General features: G+C 39.2%; 1 protein-coding gene across 2 annotated transcripts; it reads left to right on the top strand.

Annotated features, from left to right (window-relative positions):
* Nucleotides 7,693-10,553, top strand: LOC100154932 (putative olfactory receptor 2B8). Of its 2 annotated transcripts, XM_021099824.1 has the most exons (2): nt 7,693-8,734; nt 10,536-10,553. In XM_021099824.1, the coding sequence occupies exons 1-2, from the start codon at nt 7,826-7,828 to the stop codon at nt 10,551-10,553; spliced, it is 927 nt and encodes a 308-aa protein (XP_020955483.1). In that variant the 5' UTR covers nt 7,693-7,825. The 2 variants fall into 2 exon arrangements, with proteins under 2 accessions (XP_020955483.1, XP_020955482.1); XM_021099823.1 differs by lacking the exon at nt 10,536-10,553 and having other exon boundaries at nt 7,693-9,177.

The following is a 10,865-nucleotide window of genomic DNA, read 5'->3' as shown; positions in this document are numbered from 1 at the left end:
GCATTGCCGTGAGCTGTGGTGTAGGTCACAGACGCAGCTCGGGTCTGGCATTGCTGTGGCTGTGGCGAAGGCCGTTGGCTACAGCTCTGATTAGACCCCTAGCCTGGAAACCTACATATGCTGTGGGCATGGCCCTAAAGAGACAAAAAGACCAAAAAAAAAAAAAAAGACATGTCCAGTTATGATATCTCCATGCAAAATATAATTATTGACTGTATTCCCCATATTGTAACTTTAATACTTGTGATTCATTTGTTTTGCAACCACTAATTTGTTCTCCTTATCTGTAACTCTTTATTTTGTTATGTTTGTTCATTTGTTTTGTTTTTAAGAGTGCACATATAAGTGAAATCATCACTGTCTGACTTGTTTCACTTAGCATAGTACACTATATAGGTCCATTCATGTTGTCACAAATGACATGATTGCATCTTTTTTATGGCTGACATTCCATCGCTTATATTATACCACTTCATCTTTATCCATTCATCTACTGCTGGGCACTTGGGTTGCTTGCAGATATCTTGGATATTGTTAATAATGCCACAGTGAACATAGGGTGCATATATCTTTCCTAATGACTGTTTTTGGTTTCTTGTGATAAATATCCAGGAGTGGAAATGCTGTATCATTTGATAATTCTATTTTGAAAATTTTTCTGGAATTTCCTTTCCGTTTTCCATTGTGGCTGCATCCATTTACATTTTTGCCAGCAGTGCATGAGGGTTCCCATCTCCACATCCTCTCCAATATTTGTTGCTTGTTGTCCTTTCTTTCTTTTTTCTTTTTCTTTTTTTCCCTTTTTCCTTTTTTTTAAAGGGCTACACCTGTGGTGTATGGAAGTTCCCAGTCTAGGGGATTGATTTGGAGCTGCAGCTGCAGCTGCAGACGTACACCACAACCGTAGCAACGCGGGATCCCCAAGCTGCATCTGCAGCCTGTGATGCAGCTTGTGGCAATGCTGGATGCTTAACACACTGAGCAAGGCTAGGGATTGAATGTGCATCCTCACAGACATTATATTGGGTTCTTAACCCGGTGAGCCACAATGGCATCTCCACCATTGTCCTTTGAAAATAGCCACTCAGATTGATGTGAGGCGTTGGTAGCATTTCTTCAGAAGTTTTGACTTTTTTTCCTATTTAGATAGAGGACAAGTAGTAAGGAAGAGATTCAGACAGCTGTGAATAATTCAGAGACCAGAAGTCACCTGCGCAATAATTTACAGAATGGTGCTAATTTAGACATTTCAGGTGAAAGGCTGTTCTCATTAATATAGCTCTACAGAGAGATTCTTGTCCTGGAACCTGGTGGAGAAGTATATATGTTCTATAACATGGGTATGACACTGTGCTATGTGTTGTCCCTTATGTCTTTTGCCTATCTTCTCTCTCTCTGCTCTCTGTGTCTGTCTGTCTGTCTGTCTCTCTCTCTATAAAATACATCTGTACAAATAAATATTCAACTTAAAGAATAATTAAAATTGAGTAGTTATGATTTCTGTACTCATAACTAAACTACCTCTGACAGCCTCTACCTAATTGCATCCTCTTTTCTCCCCATGGATTTTGCTTTGGTTATTATCAGCTTTTTGACGTTCTTTTTAGTTTTGGATATCACTTTTGACTATAATTATAGATGTAGCACCCCTATTTGCATTCATAAACAATACCTTGTTTTATCTGTTTTTGAACTTTTTGTAGGGGGGCTGATTACTTTGTGAATTTCATCTTTTTTTTTTGGTCTTTTTGCTATTTCTTGGGCCGCTCCCGCGGCATATGGAGGTTCCCAGGCTAGGGGTCGAATCGGAGCTGTAGCCACCAGCCTACGCCAGAGCCACAGCAACAGGGGATCGGAGCCGCGTCTGCAACCTACACCACAGCTCATGGCAACGCTGGATCGTTAACCCACTGAGCAAGGGCAGGGACCGAACCCGCAACCTCATGGTTCCTAGTCGGATTCGTTAACCACTGCGCCATGACCGGAACTCCTGAATTTCATCTTTTGCTCAGCATTTTTGTGAGTGAGACATCCTCTTGATTTGTTTAGCTGTACTTTGTTCGTATTTGTTGTTGTGTAGTACTCTGTTGTATGAAGAGGCCAAAATGTACCCATTTTCCTCTTGATGGCATTTGGATTGTTTCCAGGTTTGGCTAACAATGTATCTATGAGCATTTTTATACATGTCTTTTGGGGCACATGACCAAGAACTACTTTAGAGCATATTGTACCTAGGAATGTAATTGCAGGAAGCATTCCTAGCTAACTGTCAAGCTGTTATCCAAAACAGATTTTACTAATTACTATTTGCAACAGGAAGACTGAACCGAGAAGAAAAGCATTAATAGCAGGTCTGTATTCTGTCCCCTCCCTGGGCAACTTAAGTTGTATTGGCCTTAGTTCAGCCTCCTTATAAATGTTATGATGTGATTTAACTGGTAGTGCGATCACTGAGAAAAGTTTAATCTAAGAATGTTTTCATCAAGAGATAGTGTAAGTCTCTAGGCAGACTATTATAGCAAAGGAATTAATGGATATATGGGAAATAGTTGTCTCTAGGATGTAAATACATCGTAGAAATTCTCTATGCTTGTCTCAGTAATGGCATATGGAAACCAAGATGCTTTAAACCTAAATGACTTTTTCTAAGCTAGGTTGTACTGCTAAGTAGCAGTCATCTGTTAACCGTGAAACACAATTGCTTTGTTTTTGAAATTGCATTTGATATTTGAGGCCACATCTTCCCCAAATCAGATGTTATTTATACCTGCCTATATATTGTCTGTATATTAAATAGAAGATAATTGATTTGAAATGAATTAATTGATCATCAAATTGACTTCTGTAGACACAAGTCCATTTTTCTTTAGTAATTATTAGAACTATCTCGGTGAAGCAAAATCATGTGAAACTTAGTGTAAAGGCTAGCTGAATTCAAACAAACCATGTCAGTTCTTTAAAAAATTAATAATTTTTCTTTGTATTGTTTGAGTAAATAAATAAAACTTCAGGCATACACTGAACTGTTACAGAGGGCTTGATTTTTTTTTTTTCTTAGCCACACAAAAGTTTGTTAGTAAATGCGGTGGTTCCCCTTCATTATAATCACCTTAGATACTAGAATCTGCCTCACTATTACTCTGTAATCCATCATAAAGTGCTTTTGAATTGTATTAAGTGAAAACCCATTTGCATGAGTACATTTGAATTTAAATGGCAGAATGAATTCTTTTTGTATTGTTTTTTGTATTTTTGTGTAAAGTTTTTTATTTGCAGTTGTGAAAATAACCATAAGTGTTCGAAATACATCAGAGTCACTCAGAGATGAGAGCTAAGGTAACTGGGTGGGGGCTAGGGCATTATCTGTCTCTGTCAAAAATATGAAAACACCAAAGAAAGATTAGCTATCCTCTGGCATTCTTCTTTTGTAATCATTTTCCCTGAGGATTGGCATCTCTGGATAGCTCAGTGACATCAGCTAATTAATAGGATAGGACATACATTCCCCAGAGACTTGTCAGGTTTGTTTTTTCTCTGTGCCATCCCAGGCGCCGTGCCATTGTATACCATCTCCTCTTGTTGCCTGTATGTGTAGATTCCTCTGTCATATATGCTGGTCATTGTATTCAGGAAATAATACTGAGAGTTCCAAGTTGGCTTCATCTTCCTACCACCTAGATGGAATGCAGCTCTTTCATACTATGTGAAGATTTAAAGTTATTATGAGAAGTAATCTTCTTGGAAAATTTAAGGACATTCCAGTGCTGGAGTAATTGAGCTTTACAGTCACTGCACGCAATCTGCTTCCTGATTGTACATGTCCAATTCCAACTCGCAGTAGCGTATTAAAGGTGGTGTCTTGGAAATGAGGGAGGGAAAGAGCTTGGGACACACAGATAAGGTGAATGAAGGTGAGTGAAATGAAGCTTGATCTCTGTGTTGTTTTAGGGCTTGGCAAGTAAGTTGTTTCAGTTGCAGTTTTTCTTGAAACAAAAAGCTAAGTTGGTTTGCATATATGTCAGCTGACAAAGGAACAGCATGCAGAAATCCACCAAATAAGACTAAATTTAGTTGTTCAATTTAGAAGCCAACAGGGGTACATTTGCTACCACTCAGTATGTGCATATGGAAAGTGATTTAAATACAGCATATTTAACTCTAATAAAATATGCCATCCAGTAATGGGATAGCAGTGAATGTGTGAATGTAAAAGAATTAGACTATATGCTTCCATTCTTTTGCTTTGGGTGTATTCTCTCTGCAGAATTACACAGTATTTGTTCTCTGTGCTTAAGATGTCTTGTCAGTCTCTATGGTTTTTTAATGCTCATTTCCTCACTGAAAGAGTTACAGAAATATCTAAATATGAATGGAATCATCAATATGTTAGGTTGTAAGGTACTACAAGGAAGTTCCATTTTGTGAATATTGTGTCAGTGCGTCTTTAACAGTGATGAGAAAAGATCATCCTTTTTTCATGATGCTAACTTAAACTTTACTGATTGTAGTTCTGAATATTTTTGGTACTTATCTCTGCCCATACAAATCTTTTTTTTTAAATTACAGTATAGTTGATTTACAGTGTTATGCCAATTTCTGCTGTACAGCATAGAGACTCAGTCCTACATATATACACATTCTTTTTCTCATCCTATCTTCCCTCATGTTTTATCCCAAGAGGTTGGATATAGTTCCCCTTGCTGTAGAGCAGGACCTCATCGCTTATGCATTCTAAATGTAATAGTTTGCATCTACTAACCCCAAACTCCTGGTCCATCTCACTCTCTTTCTCTTTAATTGAGTCCAAATACCAGTTTGAAGAGGAAAAAGATTGGAAGAGAAAAGGTGACTTGTTTGTGTAATTGCTGAATTGGGCAAATGACCATTTTTTTTGTGGTATTGCATGGAGGAGATGTGTAATGTACCCCATCCTTCCATCCTTGCACAGGCTTGTGAATGGACTCTTTGGTATGAACACTGTAGGTAACCCATTCACATCCTCTTTACTTGACTGGTGTACCCATGCATACCCAACTTCTTATGAGTATTGGCTCCTAGGTTCCCAGCCCTTCCCTTCTTCAGAGAATTTCTCTCAGCTGAAAGGTGCCACGTTGCCAGGGGTTCCTCTGAACCCTCGTGGATTCAGTCCACATCCAGCGATACGCTCACGGGATATATAAATGCTGCCTTTGCATCAAGGTGGAACTAAATCTGGTGTAATTTATTCTCCTCAGCTGTGCTGCCCAGTGGAGTAGTAACCAGGCCCAAGTAGCTATTTAACTTGAAATTAAGTAAAATGTAAAATTCTGTTCTTTAGTTTCCATGTTCCGTATGCTTAGGTTGGACCATGTAAGAGAGTGGTTATTGTATTAGACAGTGAAAACAGAATATTTCTATCACCACAGTTCCATTGGCGAATCCTGCTCCAGCTCCTTATGGGATCAGACTCATGTTATATTCCAGTTGAGTTCACATCCTTGCTTAGCACCTTTGTTCTACTCTGCTTCCTGCACTCTCTTTATTTTGAATATTCCCTCAAAAAACAGCATGCAGTGGAATTCCTGCTTCAGCCTCTTCCTCCATAGAACCCGGCTGAAGCACTGTCCAAGTTCATCAGAACTGTCATTTCCAGTACAATTACAGATCCGCTTCTCCCTCATGACTACATCCTCCATTGCTATCAGGTGCCAGTCTTAACATATCTGAGTTCCGCAGAAACCTTTGAGACGGAAACAAGATGAGAGTAATAGTGATTAGTCATAGCCCCGAGGCTGTGGAAATTTTGCCAGCACCCTGCCAGGATTTTTTGAGAAGCTAGATTGGAGAGTTTGTATGTTAAATATATTGTGTATTGTATATTGTATAATTTAATAACTGAAAAAAGATATTATCTTTAGATATTGGTCTTTAAATTGTGTAGTTTGCATACTGAACATCTAGTTATATTGAAATATTGAATCTTGCAGTAAATCTTTTACAGTTGCATTATGTGTCAGTGTTGTACAATTGTTGTAATTGTAAACGGCTACTTATACCACCTAATATGTGTCAGTACCAAGCGTTTAACATTTTTCATTTGATGAGTGCTGTGTTGAATATTATAGCAAAATTTCATTCTTGCAAGATGTCATGTTGTATTATAATCTTTTTTGATATTAGCTGTTACATAGAATGCCATATTTATTTATTTTTCAGAATCTATTTTTACATTACCTATTAAAAAGTTTTCTACACACACACACACACACACATGTATATTTCTTCCTTTTTATGGCCGTACCAGTGGCATATGGAAGTTCAGAGGCCAGGGATTGAATTGTAGCTGCAGCTGTGGCCTGTGTCACAGCATGGCAACACTGGATCTGAGCTGCATCAGCAATTGACACTGCAGCTTGCACAATCCCGGATCCCTAACCCATTGAGAGAGGCCAGGAATTGAACCCACAGCCTCACAGAGTCTATGGCAGGTCTTAACCACTGAGCCACAGTGGCAGCTCCTGTCATTTATTTTTAAGTGATTATTTATCTTTTGTGTCCAAAGTAATAATTTATGTGTAATTTTTTATAACAAGATGTTCCAATACATATCATATGGTGATAGCAACTGAGGATACCAGTCTGTGTTCTTGTAACTAGGCTTAATGTGCTTAATATATTCTATCATTAATATTTACATAGTTTGTCTAATATGAATCAACTTTTCTTCCTACATAAATTCAGTTGATATTTATCTAAACAAAGACGATGGCTCCCAATCAAATTATATAATTCTTTAGATTTGGTAGGAAGGAAATGAAATAAAAGTTTAATAACTTTAATTTAAAATATTCCTTGTATTGAAAGATGGCCTTTTGTGGTGGTCCAAACAGCTTTAGCAGGGATGGATGCCGATAAGGAGAGGACAAAAGGGAGAAAAAAATCACCTATGTCCTCTAAAAAGTGAAAAAAAAAAAAAGAAGAAAAAAGGAGTTCCCATTGTGGTGCAGCGAGAAACAAATCTGCCAAGTAACCATGAGGTTGTGGGTTTGATCTGTTGCCTCTTCGGTGGGTTAAGGATCTGGCGTTGCTGTGAGCTGCGGTGTAGTTCACACATGTGGCTCAGATCCGGAGTTGCTGTGGCTGTGGTATAGGCCAGCAGGTGTAGTAGCTCTGATTCATCCCCTAGCCTGGGAACCTCCATATGCCACGAGTGCGCCCCTAAAAAAGAAAAGAAGATATTAAAATATGTCATGATTTTATTATAGTGGACCATTATCATATCAGCGTTTACTTTGGATTAGTTAGCATTTTATTTTTGTCCTACTTCGTTTTGGCAAATGCTTCAGTAAAAAAAATTTGCCCCCAGGTCATTTCAGATGAATATATCATAGTTGTGTATGTGTACATGAGCCCGAACCATGGCTTGTTTTATTGCTCTTCTGAGTAAGTGTGGGTCAGAGGGATGTAGTCTATCATTGCACATTTAGATTGTTTCTCATATATTTATAGTCAATATTATTATGGATTTTTGGGGTATAGATAGATTGCTTTTTGTCTACATCTCTTTCTTATTTTTCAGGTTCCTCTCTCTGTTTTTCTCATCACCATTTTCTCTAAAATTGTACATATATTCTTAAATTACTTTACATCCTATTAGATCCAATCTGAAACTTATCTGTGATTATACCTATGATTGAGGCAAACACAGGTTTATTATTTGATTTTTCTCATATTAAATAGCATTGACATCAATTTTGGTGTTAATGTGGAAGTAAATTGGTATAAACTATGTCAACTCCAATATGGCAAATGCTTGCTCATGACAGAAACCATGTGCTAACACAGGATGGAACAGAGAAATGGAAGTTCTTTCACTGGATTTATCCTGCTGGGTTTCTCTGACAGGCCTCAACTGGAGCAGGTCCTCTTTGTGGTTCTTTTGATCTTCTACGTCTTCACTTTGCTAGCAAACACAACCATCATCACATTGTCCCAGGTGGACCCACAACTTCACACCCCTATGTACTTTTTCCTCTCCAACCTAAGCTTTGTGGACCTGTGCTATACTACCAGCATTGTTCCCCAGCTCCTGGTTAATCTCAGAGGATCTGACAAATCCATCTCCTTTGGTGGTTGTGTGGTTCAGCTCTACATCTCTTTGGGGTTGGGATGTGCAGAATGTATTCTCCTAGGAGTTATGGCACTTGACCGCTATGCAGCTGTTTGCAAGCCCCTTCACTACACAGTAATCATGCACCCCCGTCTCTGTACCCTGATGGCTTGTGCTTCATGGATCATTGGTTTTGCTGACTCCTTAATACATACAGTGCTCATCTTCCTTTTACCACTTTGTGGGAGAAATGAATTAGACCACTTCTTTTGTGAGGTCCCTCCTTTGCTCAAGCTTGCCTGTGTTGACACCTCTATGAATGAGTCTGAGATCTTCTTTGCCAGTGTCATCATTCTTTTCATACCTGTTACATTAATAATGTTCTCCTATGGTGGGATTGTGAGGGCCGTCTTAAGAATAAAGTCTTCTGCAGGGCAGAGAAAAGCATTTGGGACCTGTGGATCCCACCTGACAGTGGTCTCCCTGTTCTATGGCTCAGCCCTCTATGCATATCTTCATCCCAGCAGCAATGACTCCCAGGATCAGGCCAAGTTCATATCTCTTTTCTACACAATCATTATTCCCATGATCAATCCCCTCATATATACGCTGCGTAACAAGGAAGTGAAGGGAGCAATAAGGAGGGTGCTTTGGAGGGACACTGCCTCCAGATGATGGGTGAGGAAGATAATTAATTAAAGGACTTTGATTGTCAGAGCTTTTTGCATGTATATGTGGCCGATATGTTATCCACAGTTTCCCTGGAGCCTCCGAAGGGAATTCTTTACTTCAATTCTCTTTCAAATGTGAGTGTTCAAAATCTAAGTTCATGGCTTCATTCCAACATCCAGAGGTGCTGATTCTGTGTCCCATGAACATCTGGTTTATATTTATTATTTTGAGGACTACACAAGTTTTTCTCATTTGCACTCCTATATAGGAGCATTATTCCATTTCTACTTGCAAAAAGACTTGTGAGTAAATAACAGGAAGGCACAGCCAAAATAAGAATAAACCATGGAAACACTGTAAGGACTACTAATATTTTCTATCATTTGCTAGAAGGATATCATTTATTCTTGCATATTGTTTTTCCTTTGGCCATGCCTTCAGCATGTAGAAGTTCTTGGGCCAGGAATTAAACTGGCTCCACAGTGACAATGTGGGATCCTTAATCCACTGTGCCACAAGAAAACTTCCCATACCTGGATTTTTTTTTTGCCTTTTCTAGGGCTGCTCCCGCGGCACATGGAGATTCCCAGGCTAGGGGTCTAACCGGAGCTGTAGCCGCCAGCCGCCGCCAGAGCCATAGCAATGCGGGATCCGAGCCGGGTCTGCAACCTACACCACAGCTCACGACAACGCTGGATCCTTAACCACTGAACAAAGCCAGGGATCAAACCCGCAACCTCATGGTTCCTGGTCGGATTCGTTAACCACTGCGCCATGACGGGAACTCATATACCTGCATTTTGATTGGAGCATAATTACAAAGTACATGGGTTGACTGTAGGAGAGATTTTTCACAGAAGTAGGTGGGGAAACTATGGGAAAAATAATTTTAATCTCAAAGAAAAGTCGTTGCATTGATCCTGATAAAGCCATTCAGTTATTAGGCACAACAGTGATATCACCAGTGTGGTAGCCATATCATGTGGCATCATTTCAGAGAAGGCTATGCATAGAAAGCACTGGGTAAAAGGTGTGCTGCCCTGCTGCCAGTGCCAATAGTAGCCCTCATCTGGTAGTAACACCAGGGGGTGCTTGTGTATAAGTGTGTACATTGCAGGAAAAAGCCTACTATGAGCTATGGAGACTGAGTAATTTAAATTAGTGAGTTACCTAATTCCTTTTTATAAGCTCTTTTGAGGATATCATCTTATCTGAATACTAAATGGCCCATGCCATAGCTACAGTGATGTAGCAAACGTTTCAAAGAGTAAGATATGTTTAGATTACTAGCTTCATACCATTTCATAAGCTCTTTAATTCAGGCATCACTTTGTCAGGGCCATTGTATTTATGTCTTGCAAAGACCCTGGCTATTGGGTTGAGGGCAACATAAAAGTGTGGGAAATGCCCCTGATTCCCAGGAAACCTATGTTGTGGAAAGTTAGACCATGGCGTGAGAGAATAACTCAGTCCGTATGGTCAACCACTCTATGTTGAGACTGTGATTCCAATCTGACATCCGGTAGCACTCTAACCGTGGACCTTGTAAAACTAGGTGCTGCCTTTTAGTGATGGGTGATGTTCTTGGTCTTCAGTGCTGGTGTTTCTATTAAACCTCCTTATTCAGTTTAAATTTGCTTTAAGTAACCTTCGTTTTTGTTTTGACATTTGATTTCCACCAGGAGCTTTTATTGTTTTCTAAGGCCAACCTTCTTTTTTTTGGCTGCATGTCATAGGAAAGCGATTTTCTATTTCTCTGTCACACACCTCATAGTTACTTACCTCAAAGTGAGGGAAATGTAAAATCCTTCTCGCTGTTGCCATGGTTAAAAACCAGACAACCTCACAAATCTAGAAAGTTCCCTTGCCTATTGTGGATGTCCTCAAACTCTGTGTGCCTAGTCATGAGGTAAATATCTTCAGGGCACATGGAAGAGTCTTCTACTTATTATTTGAGCACATTTTGGGAATTTCTAGTAAGAGAGACTATATTTCTAATTTCTATAATGTCTAATTCTTTCAATAGAGTCCAAAATTCTTGTGAAATACTATTTTCTTTCATCCTCACCCCCCACTTTCCCCTCTAATTTTTAAAAATCTCTTA

This window comes from Sus scrofa, chromosome 7 (assembly GCF_000003025.6).
Source record: "Sus scrofa isolate TJ Tabasco breed Duroc chromosome 7, Sscrofa11.1, whole genome shotgun sequence".
Lineage (NCBI taxonomy): Eukaryota > Metazoa > Chordata > Mammalia > Artiodactyla > Suidae > Sus > Sus scrofa.
The sequence above is the reverse complement of the archived record's forward strand: the minus strand, read 5'-3'. Positions and strand labels throughout refer to the sequence as shown.

What these genes read in the sequence shown, in the direction of transcription:
- LOC100154932 (XM_021099823.1), top strand. Translation starts at nt 7,826, where the DNA reads ATGGAACAGAGAAATGGAAGTTCTTTCACTGGATTTATCCTGCTGGGT.